Source organism: Epinephelus moara, chromosome 4, assembly GCF_006386435.1.
Source record: "Epinephelus moara isolate mb chromosome 4, YSFRI_EMoa_1.0, whole genome shotgun sequence".
Lineage (NCBI taxonomy): Eukaryota > Metazoa > Chordata > Actinopteri > Perciformes > Serranidae > Epinephelus > Epinephelus moara.
This window is the reverse complement of record NC_065509.1, coordinates 26,299,659-26,324,829: the sequence shown is the minus strand read 5'-3', so window position 1 is coordinate 26,324,829 and position 25,171 is coordinate 26,299,659. Positions and strand designations below refer to the sequence as shown.

General features: G+C 41.7%; 1 protein-coding gene and 20 non-coding genes across 21 annotated transcripts; 20 read left to right on the top strand and 1 right to left on the bottom strand.

Moving 5' to 3' along the window:
- Positions 1–15: 15 nt before the first annotated feature.
- On the bottom strand, positions 16–24,333 carry fermt3b (FERM domain containing kindlin 3b). The gene is made up of 15 exons (XM_050043209.1): positions 24,156–24,333; positions 22,688–22,827; positions 17,356–17,589; positions 12,825–12,941; positions 12,165–12,333; positions 7,362–7,464; positions 7,167–7,274; positions 6,473–6,607; positions 5,813–5,859; positions 5,508–5,632; positions 3,705–3,811; positions 3,264–3,485; positions 2,834–2,958; positions 1,900–2,041; positions 16–816 (listed from the first exon to the last, which is right to left on the bottom strand). The coding sequence occupies exons 2-15, from the start codon at positions 22,809–22,811 to the stop codon at positions 637–639; spliced, it is 1,938 nt and encodes a 645-aa protein (XP_049899166.1). The 5' UTR covers positions 22,812–22,827; positions 24,156–24,333; the 3' UTR covers positions 16–636.
- trnaw-cca (transfer RNA tryptophan (anticodon CCA)) lies at positions 8,536–8,607 on the top strand. The gene has a single exon. It is a non-coding gene; the product is annotated as a tRNA-Trp (tRNA).
- trnaw-cca (transfer RNA tryptophan (anticodon CCA)) lies at positions 8,984–9,055 on the top strand. Its single transcript has one exon. It is a non-coding gene; the product is annotated as a tRNA-Trp (tRNA).
- trnaw-cca (transfer RNA tryptophan (anticodon CCA)) lies at positions 9,368–9,439 on the top strand. Its single transcript has one exon. It is a non-coding gene; the product is annotated as a tRNA-Trp (tRNA).
- trnaw-cca (transfer RNA tryptophan (anticodon CCA)) lies at positions 9,939–10,010 on the top strand. The gene has a single exon. It is a non-coding gene; the product is annotated as a tRNA-Trp (tRNA).
- Positions 10,326–10,397, top strand: trnaw-cca (transfer RNA tryptophan (anticodon CCA)). Its single transcript has one exon. It is a non-coding gene; the product is annotated as a tRNA-Trp (tRNA).
- trnaw-cca (transfer RNA tryptophan (anticodon CCA)) lies at positions 10,728–10,799 on the top strand. The gene has a single exon. It is a non-coding gene; the product is annotated as a tRNA-Trp (tRNA).
- On the top strand, positions 11,409–11,480 carry trnaw-cca (transfer RNA tryptophan (anticodon CCA)). The gene has a single exon. It is a non-coding gene; the product is annotated as a tRNA-Trp (tRNA).
- Positions 14,068–14,139, top strand: trnaw-cca (transfer RNA tryptophan (anticodon CCA)). The gene has a single exon. It is a non-coding gene; the product is annotated as a tRNA-Trp (tRNA).
- On the top strand, positions 14,478–14,549 carry trnaw-cca (transfer RNA tryptophan (anticodon CCA)). Its single transcript has one exon. It is a non-coding gene; the product is annotated as a tRNA-Trp (tRNA).
- trnaw-cca (transfer RNA tryptophan (anticodon CCA)) lies at positions 14,897–14,968 on the top strand. Its single transcript has one exon. It is a non-coding gene; the product is annotated as a tRNA-Trp (tRNA).
- On the top strand, positions 15,293–15,364 carry trnaw-cca (transfer RNA tryptophan (anticodon CCA)). Its single transcript has one exon. It is a non-coding gene; the product is annotated as a tRNA-Trp (tRNA).
- Positions 15,703–15,774, top strand: trnaw-cca (transfer RNA tryptophan (anticodon CCA)). The gene has a single exon. It is a non-coding gene; the product is annotated as a tRNA-Trp (tRNA).
- Positions 16,119–16,190, top strand: trnaw-cca (transfer RNA tryptophan (anticodon CCA)). Its single transcript has one exon. It is a non-coding gene; the product is annotated as a tRNA-Trp (tRNA).
- Positions 18,926–18,997, top strand: trnaw-cca (transfer RNA tryptophan (anticodon CCA)). The gene has a single exon. It is a non-coding gene; the product is annotated as a tRNA-Trp (tRNA).
- Positions 19,299–19,370, top strand: trnaw-cca (transfer RNA tryptophan (anticodon CCA)). Its single transcript has one exon. It is a non-coding gene; the product is annotated as a tRNA-Trp (tRNA).
- trnaw-cca (transfer RNA tryptophan (anticodon CCA)) lies at positions 19,750–19,821 on the top strand. The gene has a single exon. It is a non-coding gene; the product is annotated as a tRNA-Trp (tRNA).
- On the top strand, positions 20,739–20,810 carry trnaw-cca (transfer RNA tryptophan (anticodon CCA)). The gene has a single exon. It is a non-coding gene; the product is annotated as a tRNA-Trp (tRNA).
- trnaw-cca (transfer RNA tryptophan (anticodon CCA)) lies at positions 21,163–21,234 on the top strand. Its single transcript has one exon. It is a non-coding gene; the product is annotated as a tRNA-Trp (tRNA).
- Positions 21,593–21,664, top strand: trnag-ccc (transfer RNA glycine (anticodon CCC)). Its single transcript has one exon. It is a non-coding gene; the product is annotated as a tRNA-Gly (tRNA).
- Positions 22,103–22,174, top strand: trnaw-cca (transfer RNA tryptophan (anticodon CCA)). Its single transcript has one exon. It is a non-coding gene; the product is annotated as a tRNA-Trp (tRNA).
- Positions 24,334–25,171: the final 838 nt, after the last annotated feature.

Genomic DNA, 25,171 nt, shown 5'->3' with positions numbered 1-25,171 from the left:
GAAGACGACAGGGAATTAAAAGTGAACTGCTGTATTTATTTTAATAAATGTTTGTTATCCATAAGTTTATTGAGAAAACATTTCATACTGGCATGTGTTTTTTTTCACTCATTGCTTTTGATTCTTGGCTGTGATAATGTGGCTGCTGGCAATACGGCCGCAGCTCTGGACAAAGCGAGGCTTTCTGTCCCGAGGGACAGGAAGTCTGGATATTTGAGGCGAAACAGAAAAGTTGCTGCTGGCTGATGCAACCGTTGATTTAACATTTCCACGAGTTTGGTTGTCAATCCTGCTGATCCTGGAGCAGATGTCCAGCAGTTTGACTCAGCAGCTGTCCATCTCCTGAAGTAAAGGGGAAGTCAGCATGGGGACCACCAGAGTCCTGAACTGTCTGAATGTGTTGGCCATCAACTGATGTAACTTGTGACCGTGTGTGTGTGTGTGTGTGTGTGTGTGTGTCTGTGTGTGTGTCTATAATGAAGGCTATATAAAAACTTAAATGGACTGACATGAACATAATATCTTATTTTGACTAATTGTTGTACAGTACTAATGTTTTTGTTAAAGGAACATGAAATCCTACTCCACGGTGGTTTTCCACTGTTGAGACAGTTTTTGTTTTTGTGTCCTTTAGTCTTAAAGAGCATCGTGTCCGCCGGTCAGCCTGTGGAAAAGCTCCTCGTTGAGAGTGTCGGTCTGCGCACGACTGCGTGTTGACATGAAAATGTAGCCTCCGATGAACTCGTGAACGATTTTGCAGTCGGCAGTCACGCAGCCAAAAGCGATGTTGATGTTGCCTTCAAACTCTATGGCCACCTGGAGGAGTCAGACACACACAGAGTAAAAGAAGAGAAGGAACAGATGTGAGATGAAAGCTGTATTTTGGGGTTGGAAAAAATTAAATTGTAGACAACAACGAAATACAACATTGATGTTATAGAAGTGGTTCCTTTATCACTCTTTATTTTATGGGTAGTGTAAATGAAATCACTCTCTGACATCGGCAGCTTGGTTTGAGGAGTATTTTGTGTAAAGCAGCAGGTCATGCTTGATTTGTTTCACCTCAAATTCTCCTGTTTTGACCTTCTGTTAAAGTTTCACTAGATCCAGACAGAATCTGTGTATTTTTCTTTTAGTATTCAGCGATGATCTTGACTGAAAATCTGCGGAACACTTTTTGCTTAAAACATGATAGACAGTTTTGCTCATATTGTTGAGAAGTGTCAACTGGTTACACTCCGTTTCCGTCTTCAGTCTGTCATTGCATCAACTCATCAACTGATTTCCCAAACCCTAACCAATTACAAGAGACCAAGTTCACACTGACATCATGCCAGCATACCTGTTTTGCTGGGCTTTTAAGAGTGGAGGCGATGTTGAGTTGATGTCAAGAACAGCCTCGATAGCAGCCTTTTTCCTGTCTATAGTGCTTGCCTTTTGTTATTACTTCTTACTGGTTCTGGCACGGCCTGAAAATAGCTTGACAACAGCAATAGTCCTGCTTCTGTCACTGATTGGCTAATCAAATCCCCCTGTGGCTTTATTTTAACCGAGGAACCACTGTTTCATGTCAAGATACCAGATTAATCAGTCAACTCGAACTCAGTTGAGTGTGCAGATTTAAAGGGCTGGACCCAGGCAAATAGACAATATTCATTTGAGATGTATGACTGTCTTTTTTTTTTTTAAATCTACAGAGAATCTGTGGAGGTGTCAGGAATTCTGCGGGCACAGATTCTGTGTGGGTCTGGTTATCACAAATAGATTTTATAAGATATTTTATATATCCCATCAGCAGTAGTAACACTCATAGGAAACCTTAGCTACCACACACTCCTGACAACAAAAGACTGAGATGTTGCACGCCGCTCTGTCAGACAGAAGGAGGGTTATTGTCACCTGTCGTATGTCCCAGTTGACGTTCCACTGCTTCATGTTGTTGTAGCGCCAGGTCTTCACCACATCACCCACGGCCAGGTCGATGCGGATCAGTCGGTTGGGAGCAATGCCCAGTACCTCGTCTTTCCTGCTGCCCTTAAACCTGTTGGGCAAAAACAACTTCAACTTCCTTTCTTTCAAAATCTTGCAGAGACAAAAGTGAGTCTTCAATCCACCCAAACCTTTTTGAGTATTCACTGACTTAAAAGCTTGCTGGATCACAGTCACATACCACTTCTGTGTACCTTTATCAACAATCATATTTACATGACTGTCACTCTGGGAGCAGGGACTACCTGTTCCCGTTCCTGTTTCAGTTTCCGTTTTACTTTTTTAGTCATATGTAGGTTAACACAGGGTCAGCGGTTAGCTGAAATATATTGGGAGAGAGTTGGTTGACTCAGCCATAAGAGCACAAGTCACACTAAGGAAAAAAGATTAAGTTAAATAAAGATAAAAGATATACAGCAAGCTTGTTTCAGAATGTTTTCCCAAACAGAACGATATCAACAATACATCTGCAGAATTATGTCTAAGAGATACTAACTTGGGCCGTGTGATGAGCCTATGGAATTTGCGAGGATTTTAGTTTTTAGTTGGCTATCTGCAACCCTCTGCAACTCACACTAAAACAGTCTAGATTGATAAATAAATAACACTAAAGGTAAAAGGAAAACATATATTTTTAATTTGGGGGTGAACTGTCCCTTTAAATGCAGTTTTATAGTCTTGAATTGAATATTTTCCTAAAACGCCACTGCTGATGTGTGCTGCTCTGCTCTCAAAAGACTCACGACTGTAACAGTAATCTCTCTGGTGGGACAAAACTGTCCTAAATTGATGCTAACTGGCATTCAAGAGTTTCCAAAGAGGGTTCAATTAAACTCAACTTTACCTGACAACGACGTATGAGAGCCCAAAGTCGGGCAGGGCTTGCCAGATCTGCAGGAAGCGCATCACTGCGTCTGTCAGTGAGAGCTGAGCCACATTCTGGTATGCGTCCAGGATCCGAGGGGTCAGCTGGGGGAGCAGGGAGAGGGTAAAAGGTCAGATGTAATTATATTTTTGCTGCCCTGAGCACAAAGTGGGCAGGAGTTTCTGCTGCAGGACTGTGTGGCTAGCTCCAGTGTGCAAAATCACTGGACTGCTGTCCAGATGATTAAGGTCACTTCAGTCGGTGATTTGGCTCGTTGTTAATTTTTTGGCACTGTATATAGGATCAATAAATGAGAGATGCAGCAGTTCTGTACTCTAATATGAGACCATTACATCTACTATACTTAATCTTTCTTTATGTCTGTGTACAAGTTCCACCTCTCCTGTACCTGTTTGGCTTTGTACTTCTTGTGGTAGCGTGGTGACACCAGACTGTGAGTATTGATGCTTTCATCGTTGGCAGGTGCGTTGCCATGGGAACCGGAGCTGGTCTTTTGCATAGCCAGAAAGGAGCGGATGCTCTGGATCTCACTCTGGAAACTGCTGTCGGCCAGACTCTTGCCTTTGGAGGCCAGTCGACACGCAGCCATCCACTGAGCGTACTGCTGCTCCTGCAGGGCGAGAGACATTTATTACTGTTTTTTTTACTGGCAGACTCTATTCAATCAATTTTCAGTCAATTTCCCTGAAGAAACAATGGTTGATGATGATGATAACAACCATGTAGAGCAGACAAAGAGTAAGAGACTCATGAGGTTGTGGTTAAAGAGGTGGTGGAAACGACAGGATGTCACACACACAGATGGGAGAGTGTGTGCGTGTGGCCTCACGTTTTCACAGCGCAGATAGACCTCGTTCATGCCCTCAGGCGCCGGTATCAGGAGTCTGATTAGGAACTTCTGTGCAGTCACGTTAACGTCCGGAGCCACCTCACATCCTGTGTACAGGATCAACATCAAAGCCAAGCAATAATGAAGTTTGACATTTATGCTTCAGACATAGAAGTGAAGTGAGACCACTGAGTCACACTTCCATGACATATTGAGTTTGCTGTCCACGCCTGAGCCTGCTGAGTCACACAGTTAATTTCCTGTACTCATGTTGTCATCTGCATTAGTTTTATATTCCTTTTTATTAATGCTTCATTTCGTCTTTGAGCCCAGAATCTTGTGTTTTTTTTTGAGGAGCCCTTAAGTGGTTTACAGTAGCCTACTGATCTTGGATTACCCGTGACCCCATTAACTTTCCACAGACGAAGGAGGAAAACACTCTTGAGAGCAGCACTCTCATTTTCTTACCATATATGGAAAGCTCTGTTTGTGTGTGTTGATGTTTCCTTTTAAATGTGACATTATACTTTACAGTATGCTGTGGTGGAGGAAGTATTCATATCCTTTGCTTTAGTGAAAGTACTAACACCACACTGTGAGAACACTCTGTTACAAGTAAAAGCCCTGCAATGAAAATGGTACTTAAAGGTCCAGTGTGTGGGATTTAGGAGGATATCTGGGCAGAAATATTCATAACTATGTTTTCATTAGTGTGTAATCACCTGAAACTAACAACCCTTGTGTTTTTTGTTACCCTAAAATGAGCCATTTGTATCTACATATGGAGCAGGTCTTTTTCCACAGAGTCCACCTTGTTGTTTCTACAGTAGCCCAGAGTGGGCAAACCAAACAATGGCTCTGGATAGGGCCATTCACGTTTTCATGTTTTGGGGTTTCGCTTTTTTTGTGTCAGCCACATTAGTTCCACATGCTTGGCACATGGGATAAGTTTAGGGATTATCAAAATAGTTGTCAATTCATTTTCTAATCAATAGACTAATCATTTTAGCTGCACTTAATATTTTCAACAGTTTATGTGCAGAAATCTTAATTTGTAAAGTAACTTAAGTTATTAAATAATGGTAGTGGTGTAAAAAGTAAAATATTTCCCTCTGAAGTGTACTGAAGCAGAAGGAGAAAGTGGCATGAAATTAAAATACCCAAGTAAAATGAAAGTACCTCAGATGTGCACTTAAATACAGTATCTGAGTAAATGTACTCAGCTACATTCCACTGCTGGAATAGGTGGTTACTCCTAAGCAGAGATGGAGAGTAACTAGTTACATGTAATTAAGTTACAAAATGAATGTAATTGTAACCAGTTACAGTTATTGAAGGGAAAAAAACATGTAATTAAATAACAGTTACGAATCAAAATGTTGGTGATTATAAAGGGGTATTCCTTTCAGTTAAAGGTTATACGTTGAATACAACATTCATTCTGTTGCTTTAAATATTTTTTTCTGTGCAGGACTGTTTTCTTTTTCTGGACATTTTTCAGCTGTATTGCCCAGTTCAGAACATTTGTTAAAAAAGTAATCAAAATGTAATGATTTATATTACTTTGATAAAGTAATTAAAATATTTGTATTGCTTATTACATGTTTAACAGGGTAACTAGTAATCTGTAACCTATTACTTTTCAAAACTATACGTCCCAACACTGCCTCTAAGCAGGGATGTTACACAGAAACTAATTAACAGGTCGCTGAAGTATGACTGCTGCTTCATAAACCACTTATTCATACCTACATACATATTGATAACTGATGATTCATTATTGGTGACAAAGCAGGAAAATACCTTTGAGGTTAATCTGTTGAATGGGCTCTCCAATGCTCTCCTCTTTGCTCTTGAAATAAGAGATGGAGGTATCCTGGAACTTGAACCAGTACTGCTTATATCCCTTCAGAGTCAGCCTCTTTGGCCTGAAACATACAATCACATGGCTCATGTTATCTCCTCACACTGGCTACAAAATGAAAACATTATAAATATGTTCTTGTTTTTAAGGAAACTGGTGCTTTGCTTCAATTTAACTGCATCACATCTGAGAGAGGAGAGGAAAACATGCAGATGCTGCTGGGTGTTTGAGAAATAAATCTTACCTGAATATCTTCAGATAGTCGTTGAGTTCTGGGGCTGTCATGTTTTCCTGGATGAAAGACGGAGATGTTTTTTAGTGGATGAAAGAATAGTCAGCTTTTTCGTTCTTATTAAATGTATTGTTTTGTGGATTATCTTCAGTTCTTTCTGTATGTTTTGACACGTTACAGTTACAATCTAAAACAGTTAGAGTCTGTCAAAATCATCACATCAAAATTTGAATTATCACAAATCTCTGACTCTCAAATAATGAGATCTCAAAAGATGAAAATTAGGTCGTTAAAGGTGCAGTGCGTAGGATTTTGTGTGATCTATGGAAAATAATATCCAGAATTATGTTTCTTTAGATATAATCACCTGAAACTAAGAATCATTAGCTTAAAATGAGCCCTTCATGTCTACATATGGTGTGGATCCTCTTCCACGGAGTCCACCATGTCGCACCACCATGGTACTGCAGTAGCTCAGAATGGACAACACCAAACACTGGCTCTAGATGGGGCCTTTCACGTTTTTATGTTAAAGTAAAGGCCACTAGATGCCATTAAATCCTACACACTGCTCCTTTCAGTCTGCCTTTTCTGACAGGATTATGGTGAGACAATTCCACCCTTATCCTGACAGCGGCTCAGTGACGGACAAGAACATCCAATATGTCTGACCAGCATCTCTGAGGCGGAGCTGCCCTCTCCCTCCATCTTGACCTCCAGGGACTGCAGGGCGGACTCCAGGTCGTCCATGGCTGCACTGGCAGTCAGCATCTGGGGCTCTGACTGAGACACCTTACTGATGTGGTACTTCAAGAGTTTGAATTAAGAGAGGAGAGTGACAAACTTTGAATGTGTACTGATTGTTACAGGAGGAAACAACTCAAATTGTGAGCTCACCAAAAGTAACAACATTTTAACAACAGAGAGTTACATAAATCATGAATGCTTTGCACTTCAGTAGCATATAGTGCTATTAACCAGTATGATGACAGAATGAATTTTGCGTGTTTCTGTGCTGTCTTGTTGTGTTTAACTCATCTCATATTGGAAAAAAAATCTATAACTTTCCCAGTTTTAAAAGGGATTTTCTGTAATACAGTTTTTGTATTTTCTTTTAAGATTATTTTTTGGGGCTTTTTGCCTTTAATGACAGGACAGACTGAGGTGTGAAGGAGGTAGAGATGGGGGACAACATGCAGCAGGGGGCTATGAGCTTCGGCAAGGATGCTGCCTTTATGCATGGGGTGCTTGCTCTACCCACTGAGTTACTGGGCACCCCCTATACTGTATTTTCAACATTTAGGTTTTTTTGAGTTTCCATCTTTGTTGACAGACACATTTTCCCGTCAGCAGCAGTGTTTTCTACCTGTAGAGCTCCAAACAGCATCATCTCCTCCTCGGTGCAGTCAATGTCCTCCAGCAGGATGGCCCAGCGTGCCTGCTCATACAGCTGAGTCAGACGCACGACATCGTACTGCACGGCCAGAGGAAAAAAAGTCAAGAGAGGGATGCAATACCAAGCACACATACTGTATCTATAAAAACATGTACACACACACACCTTGGGTTCTATGTCATAGAAGGCAAAGTATTTGAAGCGGAGCCAGAGTTTGTCATTTTCTTGGATGCCCTGCTGCATGAGACAACGGGAGGAATCCAACCACCTGAGAGGAGAAGAGAAGAAGTATTTTTTTATGTGTTTACATGTACCATAATGTGCACTTAAGAGCTCCATGTTTCCACCTCCTACCAACCCACCCCATCACTTTGAGGACTGGCCAACACAAACTCTCACAAGCAGAGAAACTACCACAATGTCTGAGCACCATTGTGTAACTGTCTGAACGTTCCAGCATGAATGAATAAATCACTAAGAGATTAAATCTGAATAATACATGTTGTAAGTATCACAAATGAAAAACCAAACAGCCAACAGTGATACATAGATATTTATGTGTAAATTCTACCTCTAACATACATGTATGTATGCAGACATCATTTCCATTTGACTCATCTCTGTTAATGACTATCACAAGGTATATCAATCATCACTTATGACCCACTAGAAGTGTGTGGCGATGTATTTCTCTGCAGAGATTCTGCCCTCTGCCTGTTTTTTCTTATTTTCTTCTTCTTTTGCTGTGTTCAGGACATTCCTGTGTTTGGTCACGGTGCACAGGGGAGGCCGGGAATTTATTAAAAAGTAGCGACCAGGTGCCAGATCGTAAGAGGCACACTTCCAAGAGGAAGTTATGAAAATACAGACACAGTGCCAAAACCCCAAAATATAGCCAGATGAAATGCAAAATGGACAAAGCTGGGTTTGGCTTTCACTTCTTGTTGGCAATGCTGTTTATAAACAGTGGCTGAGAATTCCTGCATAGTATAACTTAAAGCAAATTTGAACTTGAGAAACGGACAGTGAGAGAAAGAAAAGGAAGAGACTGGAAGATTGGAGAAAGCAAATTATCCTGATAAAAATTTTAGCGTGTTCACTGCAGCTGAAATGACACAGGACATTTATAGGACAGTTGTTCTGTTATCTTTGTCAGTGAACATGTGTACAAGATATAACAGGTTTGAACTTATATTCTTTACCAACTAACCCCCTTGCACTGGCGTCTTGGTTCTTGGCTGCAGGACATGCTATAGGTGAAAGAAGGGTCAGATGCCCATAAATTGTCAGATACCCATAATTTTCCATCACACACCTGACTTGCAACATGAGCCACACAGACTCTGTGGCGCAACGGTAGCGCATCTGACTCCAGATCAGAAGGTTGCGTGTTCAAATCACGTCAGGGTCAATAATTCTGTTTCTCTGACTCTGTTAATAGACAGTCATCAGTCAGAATTTGGTTGTGTCTTTCATCAAAGTCCAGAGGTTTTCTCACCTCAAGAACTATAAAGTGGCTTAAAGTGAGCCGGATTGGGCCTGCCTCTTGTCCAAATATGGTCACTACTGGCTCCTAAAAAAGCCGCAATTACCAAAATGCCGAAAAACAGGAGTCCAGTGGTGATGTTACAGTAGCTATGTCCATTATTCTTACAGTCTATTAGGTTGACAGACTCTATAAGACAAAAGTAGCGTATTTGAATCCAGATCAGAAGGCTCTTTATCAATTCAATTCCCCAATTGGTTTGTTGGTTGATGAGTTGACTCATTGGCGACAGCAGGATATAGACCCTGTGGCGCAATGGTAGCGCGTCTGACTCCAGATCAGAAGGCTGCGTGTTCAAATCACGTCAGGGTCAAAGATACTGTGATGGACTAACACAGCATGTTAGCATTTAAGTTTGACACACTCAGCAGCAGAACATGTAATCACAGCTCAGGTGGAAGATCAGATAAAGAACTATGGTGACAATACATAAGTCCACTACACCTCATGGACCAATAATAACAAAGGTGTAACCCCCCTGTTATAAGAAGTCACCTTTGAATACAGTAGCTTTATTCATTTAATTGACAAACAGAAAATGAGATACACTCTTAATCACTTCACCCCCTCACGCTAGTGTTTGGTGTTGTTGGCTGATAAGTTGACTTGTTGGCACCATGAACCAGACTCTGTGGCGCAACGGTAGCGCGTCTGACTCCAGATCAGAAGGTTGCGTGTTCAAATCACGTCAGGGTCAATGTTTCTGTTTCTCTAACTCTGTTTCATACTGCATTGTTACACAGGACATGGGTGTAACTTGGGCACTAATAACAGAACATTTGCCTCATTTCTTCAACGGCCACTTATTAAATACAGAATATCTGTGGGTGTGGATGTGGAGTTTTTGGAAAGCACCTCCAGAGTATATTATTTGCTCAACTTAACACTTCCAGTGTTTGCTGTGTTAGCTGATGAACTCTGTGGCGCAATGATAGCATGTCTGACTCCAGATCCGAAAGCATGTTCAATTCATGTCAGGGTCAATTTTTCTGTCTCTCTAGCTCTGTCTTATAGTGGATTGTTAGGGAGGATAGGGTTGTAACTTAAGCTGCATTCCTGGGGCACTATATAGAGAAAAATAGAATCTGTGTGGATGTGGAGTTGTTGGAAAGCACCTCCAGAATATATAATTTGCTTTAGTCAGTTTAACACTGCCTGGTTTTGGTGTGTTGGCTGATAAAATGCAGATTTAAACAGACTCTGTGGCGCAATGGTAGCGCGTCTGACTCCAGATCAGAAGGCTGCGTGTTCAAATCACGTCAGGGTCATGTTTCTATTTCTCCACCTCTGTTTCAGAGTAGATGGTTAGAGAGGATTGTGACTTTGGCACATTCCTGTGGCACTCTATAGAGAAACAATAGCATCAGAGAAACTGAGGGTAAGTGACACAAAGTTGAAGGTATTTCAATAACCTAAAAGAATTGGCGCATCGAGGCCACTCTGCCACTGTTCTACACTTGTTAAATACAGAATCTACGTGGATGTGGAGTTGTTGGAAAGCACCTCCAGAAAACATTATTTGCTTTAATGAATTTAACACCACCAGTGTTTTGTGTGTTAGCTGGTAAATGTCATTTGAAACAGACTCTGTGGCGCAACGGTAGCGCGTCTGACTCCAGATCAGAAGGCTGCGTGTTCAAATCACGTCAGGGTCAATATTTCTGTTTCTCTAACTCTGATAATAGACAGTGGCCAATCAGAACAGTTGTTGTAGCTCTCCTCAAATGTGGAGGTTTTCCCATCCCACCAAGACCTGGAAAATAACCCCTGAGTTACAAGACAACATATGTATTCTCCATTGCTTTTTCAGTCTAGTCACAGAAACTCCACCCCACCACTGCTCTGCCACTGTTCTACACTTATTAAATACAGAATCTGTGTGGATGTGGAGTTGTTGGAAAGCAACTTCAGAATATATTATTTGCTTTAGTCAGTTTAACACTGCCACTGTTTTGTATGTTAGCTGATACATGCCAGTTGAAACAGACTCTGTGGCGCAACGGTAGCGCGTCTGACTCCAGATCAGAAGGCTGCGTGTTCAAATCACGTCAGGGTCAATATTTCTGCGACTTCTCCTTAATGGATGAAGGGAAGACAGGACTGTACATCAAACTCTTGAGATGATCTCACCTCAAGAACTGAAAAGTGACTGCTGAACGGTAGCGAGTCTGACTCCAGATCAGAAGGCTGCGTGTTCAAATCACGTCAGGGTCAATAATTCTGTTTCACTAACTCTGTTAATAGACAGAAGTCAATCAAGATAGTTGTTGTAGCTCTCATCAAATGTGGAGGTTTTGAACTAGCAATCAAACTGATGGAAGAAAAGACTATCAATTTAAATTAGTAATCATTAGTCATGCTTTCAGCAACAGGCTGTCCACCGATAGTGTCCTCGCCTTCTTAGTCAGATCCTCCACAGTGTCAGCCTGTCATCCAAATATGGTCACTTCTGGCTTCTGCAAACCAAGGTGGTGTAAATCTGACCTCAAGGCTTCAAACTGGGAGTCCACAAACCAATGGGTGACATCATGGTAGCTATGTCCATTATTTTTACTGTCTATTAGGTTGACAGACTCTGTGGCACAATGGTAGTGCATCTGACTCTCTTATCAATTCACCCCCTCGCACTAGTGTTTGGCTTGTTGACTTGTTGGCATCTTAATACAGACTCTGTGGCGCAACGGTAGCGCGTCTGACTCCAGATCAGAAGGTTGCGTGTTCAAATCACGTCTGGGTCAATTCTTCTCTTTGCCCATGAAAATCAAATATAAGAAGGCAGTGGCTGCTGACTGAGGTTGGAGTATACAACAGAGAAATTAAACAAATGTTCAAGGAAGCAAAAGAAGGACACAATGCACTCCCTTGGTTTGTTGACTCCATGGCACAACAAAGTAGGAAAAGAAGGAAGGAAACCATGAAAAAAAGATGGATGGAAAGACAGAAATGTGGGAAAGAAGAACAGAAAGACAGGAGAAACAAACACCACACACCTGTGAGATAGTCTGGTAAAAACACAAATTTGTGTTGAATACCCAAACATCAATTTTCAAGACCGTGCCTTGGTAAATGGTGACAAATGGAGCATATTTGTCAACCAACAACACTCAGCCTGCAATAAAAATCAAATCAGGTTTCTCCTTATTATGAGACAACAGCCCTCACCCCTGACACAACATGCCACCTGGATAATTGATCTACAAAAGCTCTCATTTTCCTGAGAACTCTTAATTAGCCAGTTAGCACCTGAGCGAGCTGGATAATACAGCTCTGATTCAGACTATAATTACTCAAAAAGTATAATTTGTTGCTTCTCTGTGGGAGACCACAGGAGAACATGATGATGATGTTGTTGTGTATCTATAGACTGTTGTTGGTCCTGACATAAAGAAAGGGTTCACCATACTGATGAGTGTGAGGCGTACCTGCCGTGGATGTGGGCCTTGTCCACCACGCTTGCTGGGCGGTACTGCTTAGCTATGACCTCGGGGGCGGGCGGAGGCTGGGTGACTGACAGCATCTTGTAGATGGCCTCCATCTGAGGTGAGTCGGCAAAGTGAGCCGGCATGCCGTTATACAGACAGGGCCGAGATACTGTAAAGGAAGTTTGGAAAGGTTACATTCAAATTTTCCAGGGGGTTCACTTTGTGGATGTCAGGAAAAGGACCCTCATTTTTCTGCTTTACAATGAACAGCAGCTGCTTCAGAAAACAGCCAGATGAAATACTGTGTGTGTGATAAGTCCTCTAAGGAGTACTGGTCTCAGACCTTATCCCAAATAATTTCTCAGAGGCAAAACTGACTCTAGAAAAAACATGTATAACAGCAAGGACATTAAAGCATTTCCTGTATTGATGGTCAGTAGTAAAGGACGGATTGCATTAATTTGAAGCCAATTTTATTTCTGAGAAATAAACTGGTGAAAATGTTTGCAGCAAATAAAGTATGTCATCTTGGCAGGTTTTAAAAGGATTTTTAAGTCTTCTGCATCTGCTCTATGTCTTCAATATTTTTACTATGTGCCACAAGCTATAAAACATGTGCATGTCAAAGCCTGCAGTGTGAATGAAGTGTGATGAGTGTACCCGAGGAGAGCGGCACCTCGGTCAGGTCGTAGATCTCCTCAGCCGCATTTTTATCTTTCTTCTTCTTTTTCTCCTCGACGGGCCGAAGGAGCGAGAGCTCCTCGGGGTGACGAATATCTGTGTAGATAACAGAGAGGAAATGGATGCAAAAGAATTTAGCTTTATTAAACAGACTCAACATGTCTCAGCTATGATACTGACAGAAATGAATATGTGGAGTTGGCAAAGCCTGATCTATATGAGAACGGCACGCTGACCAACTGTACATGCTGAGACACAACAACTGACAACAGTACAGCATACATTAAAAAGTGTTGTAGGGCAAATGTGTCATTTATATGAATTGAATGGTGAACCTCTTACAACTGTGCATCAGACGCAGTGGTGCAATGGTAGAACGTCTGACTACAGATCATATTAGTGCTTAACTCTGGATGAGTAATGATGGAGGAGTAAAACCCCTGCTCAGGTCGAAGTTGGTGGAGAAGCTATGCAGAAAACATAAGTTGAATAAACTTCATGGACTGATAGAACATGAGAGGTGTAACCACACTGTTTTAATACCTTTGAGTCACTGTACAGTTAATTTATTGAGTGGTAATTTAATTAACAAACAGAAAAGTAGCTATATTCTTTATCAACTCACCCTCTCGCAATAGTGTTTGTTTTGACAGCTGATCAGCTGACATGTAATATATTTTTGACTCTGTGATGCAACGATAGCGTGTCTGCCTCCAGATCAGATGGTTACATGCTCAAATCACCTCAGGCTGAATGTGACTGTAATTTCCTTTTAGTATTTTTAACTCTGGATGAGTAGACGTTTGCCAAGGCTGAAGTTTGGATGAGGAAATACATGAAGGGTGATATGTTGAATTGTTGGCAAAGAAAAAACAGACTCTGTGGCGCAACGGTAGCTCCGACTCCAGATCAGAAGGTTGCGTGTTCAAATCACGTCAGGGTCACTGTTTCTGTCTCTCTTCATAGTGGATGTTAGAGAAGATAGGGTTGTGACTAAAGATGCATTCCTGGGGTACTCTATAGAGAGTCTAGTCAGAGAAACTGAGGGGAAATGACACAAAGTTGAAGGCGTTTTAATAGCCTAAAAGGCATCAAGGCCCCCTGCTCTGCCACTGTTCTACACCTAAATACAGAATCGATGTGGATGTGGAGTTGTTAGAAAGCAGAATATTTGCTTTAGTGAATTTAACACCACCAGCTGCACAAACAGCTGCTTACTCCAGACTCTGTGGCGCAACGGTAACGTGTCTGACTCCAGATCAGAAGGCTGCGTGTTCAAATCACGTCAGGGTCAGTATTTCTGTATCATAGTGGATGGTCAGAAAGGATACGGTTGTGACTTGTGCACATTCCTGGGGCACGATATAGAGACATAACAGATCATTTGCTCCATTGATTGTCTAGTCAGAGAAACTGAGAGTAAGTGACACAAAGTTGAAGGTGTTTTAATAACCTAAAAGAACTCGGGCATCGAGGCCACCCCACCACTGCTCTGCCACTGTTCTCCTCTTATTAAAAACAGAATCTGTGTGGATGTTGAGTTGTTGGAAAGCACCTCCAGAATATTTGCTTTTTTCAGTTTAACTCTGTCAGTGTTTGCTGTGTTAGCTGATAAAGGGCAGCTTGAAAACAGACTCTGTGGCGCAACGGTAGCGCGTCTGACTCCAGATCAGAAGGCTGCGTGTTCAAATCACGTCAGGGTCAATATTTCTGTCTCTCTAGCACTGTTTCAGAGTGCATGGTTAGAGAGAATATATGGATGTTGCTTAGGACTCATGCCTGTGGCGCTATATAGAGAAACAATGCAGAATTTCTGCTCCATTGATTGTCCAATCAGAGAAACTGAGGGTAAGTGACACAAAGTTGAAGGTGTTTAAATAACCTGAAAGATATAGGGCATTGAGGCCATGCCCTGCCACTGTCCAATACTTATTAAATACAGAATCTGTGTGGATGTTGAGTTGTTGGAAAGCACCTCCAGAATATTTGCTTTTTTCAGTTTAACCCCGTCAGTGTTTGGTGTGTTAGCTGATGAACAGCTGCTTACACCAGACTCTGTGGCGCAACGGTAGCGCGTCTGACTCCAGATCAGAAGGCTGCGTGTTCAAATCACGTCAGGGTCAATCTTTCTGTTTCATACTGGATTGTTAGAGAGGATAGGGTTGCGTCTTAGGACTCTGTCCTGTGGCACTCTATATAGCAACAACAAAGAACTCCTGCTCCATTGATTGTCTAGTCAGAGAAACTGAGGGGAAATGATACAAAGTTGAAGGTATTAAACCTAAAAGATTTGGGGCATTGAGGCCACCCCAATCCCAGCTCTGCCACTGTTTTACACTCATTTAATACAGAATCTATGTGGATGTGGAGTTGTTGGAAAGCACCTCCAGAATATTTGCTTTAGTCAATGTAACACCGTGTTAGCTGATAAAGAGCAGTTTTTAACAGACTCTGTGGCGTAACGGTAGCGCGTCTGACTCCACATCAGAAGGTTGCGTGTTCAAATCACGTCAGGATCAGTGTTTCTGTTTCATAGTGGATGGTCAGAAAGGATACGGTTGTGACTTATGCACATTCCTGGGGCATGATATAGAGACATAACAGATCATTTGCTCCATTGATTGTCTAGTCAGAGAAACTGAGAGTAAGTGACACAAAGTTGAAGGTGTTTTAATAACCTAAAAGAACTCGGGCATCGAGGCCACCCCACCACTGCTCTGCCACTGTTCTCCTCTTATTAAAAACAGAATCTGTGTGGATGTTGAGTTGTTGGAAAGCACCTCCAGAATATTTGCTTTTTTCAGTTTAACTCTGTCAGTGTTTGCTGTGTTAGCTGATAAAGGGCAGCTTAAAAACAGACTCTGTGGCGCAACGGTAGCGCGTCTGACTCCAGATCAGAAGGTTGTGTGTTCAAATCACGTCAGGGTCACTATTTCTGTCTCTCTAGCACTGTTTCAGAGTGCATGGTTAGAGAGAATATGGATGTTGCTTAGGACTCATGCCTGTGGCGCTATATAGAGAACAATGCAGAATTTCTGCTCCATTGATTGTCCAATCAGAGAAACTGAGGGTAAGTGACACGAAGTTGAAGGTGTTTAAATAACCTAAAAGATTTAGGGCATTGAGGCCATGCCCTGCCACTGTCCAATACTTATTAAATACAGAATCTGTGTGGATGTGGAGTTGTTGGAAAGCACCTCCAGAATATTTGCTTTTTTCAGTTTAACCCTGTCAGTATTTGGTGTGTTAGCTGATGAACAGCTGCTTACACCAGACTCTGTGGCGCAATGGTAGCGCGTCTGACTCCAGATCAGAAGGCTGTGTGTTCAAATCACGTCAGGGTCAATCTTTCTGTTTCTCTAGCTCTGTTTCATACTGGATTGTTAGAAAGGATAGGGTTGCGTCTTAGGACTCTGTCCTGTGGCACTCTATATAGCAACAACAAAGAACTCCTGCTCCATTGATTGTCTAGTCAGAGAAACTGAGGGTAAGTGACACAAAGTTGAAAGTATTTTAATAACCTAAAAGATTTGGGGCATTGAGGCCACCCCCACCTCTGCTCTGCCACTTTTTTACACTTCTTACACACAGAATGTGGATGTGGAGTTGTTGGAAAGCACCTCCAGAATATTTGCTTTAGTCAATGTAACACCACCAGTGTTTGCTGTGTTAGCTGAAAGACGCCAGTTTAAACAGACTCTGGCGCAACGGTAGCGCGTGTGACTCCGGATCAGAAGGCTGCGTGTTCAAATCATGTCAGGGTCAATATTTCTGTCTCTCCATTTAATGGAGGATGATCAGAGAGGACAGGCCTGTACATCAGATTCTGGATGTAGTTGTGAATTTTTGGTTTGGATGTTTTCTTATCCCAAGAACTGGAAAATGGCCTCTGAATAATGGGACAATTAAATGATTGGACTAGCAATTAAACAGACAGAAATAATGACTCTGAAGCTTCCGAACCACAAAATTTTTCAGACTCTGTGGCGTGATAGTAACGCATTTGACTCTAGATCAGAAGGTGACATGTTCCAAGTGCCTCAAACTGACTCTGTAATGTTCATATATTAACTCTAACCCAACGGTTATAAGATGTGACCTTTGATTCACCGTACAGTTAATTTATTTAACTGACAAAAAGAAAAAAAAGATGCATTCTTTATCAATTCATCCTCTTCTGCTAGTGTTTGGTTTGTTAGCTGATCAGTTGATTTGTTGGCAGCATCACTGAGACTCTGTGGCACAATGGCAGAGCATCTGACTCCAGATCAGTGAAAAAAAAGTGCTCAAAACTCACTCTAAGCTGGTTATCAGCTTAGCTGGAAAAAAAGACAGATGGGAGGAAAGACTAGAGGAAACAAGTAAAGAAAAGGGAAGGAAAAGAAATGAAGAAAAATGGTTAACACAAACAGAAGCAGGAAGGAAGGATGGAATGAAATAAATAAACAAACAGGCTTCTGAAATAATAAAAGAGGGCAGGGATAAATAAATAAAAAAGGCTGAGACTCACTGAGCATTCTGCAGATGCCCATCACTGTCTGGAAGACGGGGCTGGAGAAGCAGGCTCGGAGCCTCAGGGTGACGCCGTTGGGCAGGCCCAGCTTTAGGGGCTTGTGTTGAGGCATGAAGTGCAGCCGGGCGTCAGCATGGATGCCAAATTTCTCCAGAGTCCAGGCTGTTCGCAGCAGCCACCGCTGCTTCTGCTCCCACCACAGTGCATAGTCCGACCAATCACGCTGTATTTCTGCAGAGGACAGACACAAACAGATGTTACTGCAAACTGAAACACAATTAACAGTTATTAACATCAGTTTTCAAGGTTTGATGTCGGAAGTTTTCTTCTTAGTAATAGTCATTTTCTGTCAAAGTTCACCTTTAACCTTGAAAACTCGAAAGTGGCTTCTGAACTGGATATGAATATATAATAATTTATAGTCTTTCCCATCCAAAATGTATGTTTGAACTCTGGTAGTCAGACTCTGTGGCGCAGCAGTAGAGCGTCTGACTCCAGATCTGAAGCTTGCGTGTTCAAATCACGTCAGAGTTACCTCTAATAGTGATTTTCTTGTGTTCACTATCCCACCAGAGGTTTGGCGGAGGATTGATGGTGCTAACTGTTACTAAAACCGGAAGCAGGGCAAACATGAAACTAGCTGTTGATGGTCAGTAAATAACAGTATTGCCTTGTTTTCTGACGATCGACTTCAAGAAGTGGGAAGCAGACATGTAAAATGATCGACTTCAGGAAGTGGGAAGCAGACATATAAAAATGCCAACTGATTTGCATGTTTTAGGACTCATTCCTGGGGCACTCTATAGAGAAACAATCAAACTTTTGCTCCATTGATTTTCCAGTCTAGTCAGAGAAACTGAGGGGAAATGACACAAAGTTGAAGGTATTTTAAAAACCTAAAAGATCTGGGGTGTTGAGACCAACCCCAAACCCTGCTCTGCCACTATTCAACCCTTCAATACAGAATCTGTGTGGATGTGGAGTTGTTGGAAAGAACCTCCAGGATATATTATTTACTTTAGTCAGTTTAACACCACCAGTATTTGGTGTGTTAGCTGATAAAGAGCAGCTTAAAAAAGACTCAACGGTAGCACGTCTGACTCCCGATCGGAAGGCTGTGTGTTCACATCACATCAGGGTCAATATTTCGGTTTCCCCTTCTCCCTTAATGGACAATGATCAGAGTGGATAATGCTGTATATCAGACTCTGGATAGGGTGGTTACTCTCATCAGAGTCTTGAGGTTTTCTCACCACGAGAACAGGAAAATGGCCTCTGAATAATGGAACAATGAAATGATTGGACTAGCAGTTAAACATACAGAAATAATGACTGTTTAAAACAACAGACTGTTTTTACCTAAGGGACATGAAAGTAGCTTCCAAACTAAGACGGTTTTCAGACTCACTGGCACGACCTTAACACATTTGATTTCAAATCAGAAAGCAATATGTACAAGCCGCGTCAGGGTCACTGACACTGAAATGATCGTATATTTAACTCTAACCCAAATACATGAGGAAATACATGAAGGGTTATATGTTGAATTGTTGGCAGGGAAGAATCAGACTCTGTGGCGCAAAGGTAGCGCGTCTGACTCCAGATCAGAAGGTTGCATGTTCAAATCACGTCAGGGTCAATATTTCTTTCTCTAGCTCTGTTTCAAACTGGATGGTTAAAGAGGATAGGGTTGCATCTTAGGACTCTGTCCTGTTGCACTCTATATAGCAGCAATAAAGAACTTTTGCGACATTGATTGTCAGGTCAGAGAAACTGAGGGGAAATGACACAAAGTGGAAGGTGTTTTAATAACCTAAAAGATGTGGGGCATTTAGGCCACCCCCACATCTGCTGGAAATCACCTCCAGGATATATTATTTACTTTAGTCAGTTTAACACCACCAATGCTTGGTCTCTTAGCTGATAAACAGCTTAAAGCAGACTCTGTGGCGCAACGGTAGCGCGTCTGACTCCAGATCAGAAGGCTGCGTGTTCAAATCACGTCAGGGTCAACATTTCTGTTACACTACCTCAGTTTCATAGTGGATGGTCAGAAAGGATAGGCTTGTGACTTAGGCACATTCCTGGGGCACGATATAGAGAAATAACAGAACATTTGCTCCATTGATTGTTTAGTCAGAGAAACTGAGGGGAAATGAAACAAAGTTGAAGGTGTTTAAATAACCTAAAAGATATAGGGCGTTGAGGCCACCCCGCCACTGTCCAACACTTATTAAATACAGAATCTGTGTGGATGTTGAGTTGTTGGAAAGCACCTCCAGAATATTTGCTTTATTCAGTTTATCTCTGTCAGTGTTTGGTGTGTTAGCTGATAACAGTTTATCTCTGTCAGTGTTTGGTGTGTTAGCTGATAAAGGACAGCTTAAAACAGACTCTGTGGTGCAACGGTAACACGTCTGACTCCAGATCAGAAGGCTGCGTGTTCAAATCATGTCAGGGTCAATATTTCTGTTTCTCTACCTCTGTTTCAAACTGGATGGTTAAAGAGAATGGGGTTGCGTCTTAGGACTCGGTCCTGTGGCACTCTATGGACCGTTTCATTGCTATTCTGTTGCTAGGGCAACAACTTTGGTCCCTGTTTACTTCCTGTGAGCTTCTGCATTAAGATACATTCAAACAGGAAATACAAAGGGACCCATTTAGAATGTTTATGTTGTCCAATTTGAAACGGTCTACATAGCAGCAAAAAAAAAATTCTCCTGCTCCATTGATTGTCAGGTCAGAGAAACTGAGGGGAAATGACACAAAGTGGAAGGTGTTTTAATAACCTAAAAGATGTGGGGCATTGAGGCCACCCCCACATCTGCTCTGCCACTGTTTTACACTTATTACACACAGAATCTATGTGGATGTGGAGTTGTTGGAAATCACCTCCAGGATATATTATTTAATTTAGTCAGTTTAACACCACCAATGCTTGCTGTGTTAGCTGATAAACAGCAGCTTAAAGCAGATTCTTTGGCGCAACAGTAGCGCGTCTGACTCCAGATCAGAAGGATGCATGTTCAAATCACATCAGGGTCAACATTTCTGTTACACAACCTCAGTTTCATAGTGGATGGTCAGAAAGGATAGGGTTGTGACTTAAACACATTCCTGGGGCGCGACATAGAGAAATAACAGAACATTTGCTCCATTGATTGTCTAGTCAGAGAAACTGAGGGGAAATGACACAAAGCTGAAGGTGTTTAAATAACCTAAAACATCTCGGGCATTGAGGCCGCCACTGTCCAACACTTATTAAATACAGAATCTGTGTGGATGTTGAGTTGTTGGAAAGCACCTCCAGAATATTTGCTTTTTTCAGTTTATCTCTGTCAGTGTTTGGTGTGTTAGCTGATAAACAGCAGCTTAAAACAGACTCTGTGGCGCAACGGTAGCGCGTTTGACTCCAGATCAGAAGGCTGCGTGTTCAAATCACGTCAGGGTCAATGTTTCTGTTTCACTACCTCTGTTTCATAATGGATGGTCAGAAAGGATACGGTTGTGACTCGGGTACATTCCTGGGGAATGATATAGAGACATAACAGATCATTTGCTCCATTGATTGTCTAGTCAGAGAAACTGAGAGTAAATGACACAAAGTTGAAGGTGTTTTAATAACCTAAAAGATCTGGGGCATCGAGGCCACCCCACCACTGCTTTGCCACTGTTCTCCTCTTATTAAATACAGAATCTGTGTGGATGTTGAGTTGTTGGAAAGCACCTCCAGAATATTTGCTTTTTTAAATTTATTTCCATCAGTGTTTGGTGTCTTAGCTGATAAAGGGCAGCTTGAAAACAGACTCTGTGGCGCAACGGTAGCGCGTCTGACTCCAGATCAGAAGGTTGCATGTTCAAATCACGTCAGGGTCAATATTTCTGTCTCTCTAGCTCTGTTTCAGAGTGGATGGTTAGAAAGGGTTGTGACTTAAGGCACATTCCTGGGGCACTCTATAGAGAAACAATAGCATATTTGCTCCACTGCATTTCAAGTCCAATCAGAGAAACTGACGGTAAGTGACACAAAGTTGAAGGTGTTTTAATAACCTAAAAGATTTCGGGCATCGAGGCCACCCCCACCCCTTGCTCGCCACTGTTCTACACTTGTTAAATACAGAATCTGTGTGGATGTGGAGTTGTTGGAAAGCACCTCCAGAAAACATTATTTGCTTTAGTCAGTGTAACACCACCAGTGTTTGGTGTGTTAGCTGATAAAGAGCAGCTTAAAATAGACTCTGTGGCGCAACGGTAGCACGTCTGACTCCCGATCAGAAGGCTGCGTGTTCAAATCATGTCAGGGTCACTATTTCTGTCTCTCCTTCTTCTTTAATGGACAATGATCAGAGTGGATATTGCTGTATATCAGACTCTGGATAGGGTGGTTACTCTCATCAGAGTCTTGAGGTTTTCTCACCACGAGAACAGGAAAATGGCCTCTGAATAATGGAACAATGAAATGATTGGACTAGCAGTTAAACATACAGAAATAATGACTGTTTAAAACAACAGACTGTTTTTACCTAAGGGACATGAAAGTAGCTTCCAAACGGTTAAGACGGTTTTCAGACTCACTGGCACGACCTTAACACATTTGATTTCAAATCAGAAATATGTTCAAGCCGCGTCAGGGTCACTGACACTGAAATGATCGTATATTTAACTCTAACCCAACTGTTATATTTGCTTTAGTCAATTTAACACCACCAGTGTTTGGTGTGCTGATAAAGACCACCTTACAACAGACTCTGTGGCGCAACGGTAGCGCGTCTGACTCCAGATCAGAAGGTTGCGTGTTCAAATCACGTCAGGGTCAGTGTTTCTGTTTCTCTAGTTCGGTTTCATAGTGGATGGTTAGAGAGGGTGGGGTTGTGACATGGACTTCTTCCTGGAACACTCTATAGAGAAACATTGCAGAACCTCTGCTCCATCGAGCAGTTTGAAAGAAACTCTGTTGCTGCGTGTTCTAATCACGTCAGGGCCAATCTTTCTGTTTCTCCTCCATTTAATGGACGATGATCAGAGACGACAGGGTTATACATCGAACTCTGGAGATTTTCTGGAACTGGAAAGTGGCCTCTGAATTACCATACAATGAAATAATTTGACCAACAAAAAAACAGGCCTACTAGCAATTTGAAATAAAAGATATGTAAGTAAGCATTTTTAAATGTATCTGTGAAAAGTATTGTCACGTGCGTTACTGTGAAACTGTTACCTTTACACTATATGTGAATTCTTGCGTGTCCATGCAAATTATGTGACTGTTTTTAGTCTGTGTGCTGTGACTGATAGAGAGACTGCGATAGACAGACAGAGAGTGACCCACGTGTCTTTTCCACCAGCTTCAGGATGACCCCTCCGACGTGGAGGTCAGAGGCCACGCTGACGGTGACAGGTGGCGCATCAGACCCCAGGTCCTCCACTGTGACTGACAGATCCCAGGCCGCCATACTGGGGGAAAGAGGTCTGACAGAGTGAAGTAGACAGACAGGAGAAGAAAGCCGGGGAGTCAAACACAGGAGAGAGTCAAAGAAATGATAGATTTAGTAACACTGTCGAATGAATAACAACTTGTAATGAAAAGCTGCTCAACAAATGCTCTTTAAATGATCTGTTTATGTGACGAATGTCTTTTTTTGTTTTTGTTTGGTGCAAATAGCCGGTGTGACAGCTCAGACAAAGCAGCCAAGGACAAGCAAAAGACAAACAAGACTTGCAATTAATCAGTTAAGTTACTCTGTCATTTGTCTTTGCACCACATTTATTAAAGCTCCACCACCATTTATTCAGGTCTGGCATGAAAAATGCTCAGATGTATCATGATAACTGAATAATTGAATGTGTTAGCGATTATTATTTTAGGGAGCCATATATGTCACAAGTGAGAAATTATGCACTTTGAATCATGAATAAATTGTTAAAATGCCTGAAGAAAACAATTTTAAACTCTCTAAAACAACACATTAATGTTAACTTTAAAAATGACTAACAGGCCTCCATAATTTGATGGAGTAGTATAGTATAAAACTGCAGTGAAAATTGGAGATAAGTAAGTTATAAATAAACATTCAAAAAGTGTGACAGAACTCGACAGATTTGATATTAAAAGTCCTGCTTCACATTCAGGACACCAGATGAGACAAAGAGAGGATAGATGACCTGTCAGTCAAACTTTAGCCAATCACTTGTGAGGAAAAAGACTTTAACTAATGGGTCAGTATCACATGATACTGAGCAACACTGACACTCACACACACACTGGATGGATGAGTCGATTCTGGCAACATGTCCAGTTTGATGAGCACTTCCTGTTTCTGACATGAACTATCACCAGGGAGACACACTTCCGCTTTCTGACCCGCCCGCCCAAGGTGAGATGTTCATCCAATGTCAATACAGAGACACACACTGCCTGTGTATGAAACTGTAACCCCATCTTAAATATATTAATTTAAGGATTTAAGTGTGTGTCTTTGGCTCATTTTTCTGTATTTTAAAAACACTTACATTGCATACAACGGTATAACACTGACTAGACATGCCTGCACCCCTAATTTCCTCTTTTGGAGGCCTTAACTTTCTATATCTGCACATTCCTGAATGTAAATTCTGATCTGAGACAAATTCACTTCCTACATTATATCCTGTCAATCGATGTGACCTAATAATGACCCCACATGTGCATATTTAGAAGCTTCACACGTACACTTGCTGCCTTGACGCTCTCGCTACCCTCATGCTTTCTCCCTTTCTCTCACGCACTCATCACACACACACACTTTGAAAGACAATACCGTCAGTCTCCTCTGTCCAGGGTTTGAAAAGAAAGAAACTGGGGGCACTCCTGTGTCTCTGTCAGATCTCTGAAGAAGAAGTTCCCAGTTTTTTTTGTGTGAAAATGTGCAGCAATTTCTCCTCTCTTGGGCTGGGCAGGTTGTGGTCTGTGTAGCTGTGTCTGCGCTGCTTGTGACAACTTTTGTCAAGAGAGGCTTGTTCCTTTTTTTGTCAGTTTCCGCCAGGCGGAAATGTGAAAAGGGTTCAGGGTTTGACTGACAGGCTGAGTGTGTGATGCATGCAAGGCATTGTGTGTGTGTGTGTGTGCGCACATACAGTTAATGTGGGAGGCTGGGTATGGGCAGACAACACACATTATCCATCTCCTCTCTTTGTTTCCTCTCTTCCCTTTCCTTGAGAATTGTAGTTACACATATAATAAACTTATTAGTAATCATATTTTTTGTGTTGCAAGATCAGTAATCAGTTGTGTAAGGGTGTGGGTCATGGATCCTTAATTTTAGTAGCAGCTGTTGTTGACATGTCAGATGCAGGGTAAAGAATAAATAGACAAATGTTTAGCTATGAAAGCTGATAACTTGGCATTTTCCTGCTCAAAAATACAGCAGGTTTAATGCTCTATACGAATAGTTACAATGAGATGGTTAAATTAAAACAAACAAACAAACAAAACCATAATACCTCCTGTCTTTGGGATAAACAAAGAAAATAATTCTACCTCTAAATAATCATTTAATCTTACTTAAAATACAAACGAGACCATTTTTCTGACATTCAGTTGTAGGTTACAATCCACTAGGGGGCAACAAACTGTATCTTCAGGGCAATAGAGTTCCCCAAGGATGACTTTTATCTTTGCACTGGTTCCCTTGTCAAAGAGCCTTTGGGATTTTTCCATTGGAGTTTGGATTTTTCCGAAAATAAGCTCTGTGGCAAACAAATGTTTGATACTTGCACGTTTTGATCAGCAAGATAATCTCCACAAATGAACAACACTTTCATGATCACTGAAACC

Excerpts from the sequence above, each read along its gene's own strand:
- fermt3b (XM_050043209.1), bottom strand. The coding sequence starts at position 22,811 with ATGGCGGCCTGGGATCTGTCAGTCACAGTGGAGGACCTGGGGTCTGAT. Across the intron at positions 12,942-17,355 it reads GGGCATCTGCAGAATGCTCA|ATATTCGTCACCCCGAGGAG; the intron begins GTGAGTCTCAGC and ends TTATCTACACAG. Across the intron at positions 2,042-2,833 it reads CTCTCATACGTCGTTGTCAG|GTTTAAGGGCAGCAGGAAAG; the intron begins GTAAAGTTGAGT and ends TTTGCCCAACAG.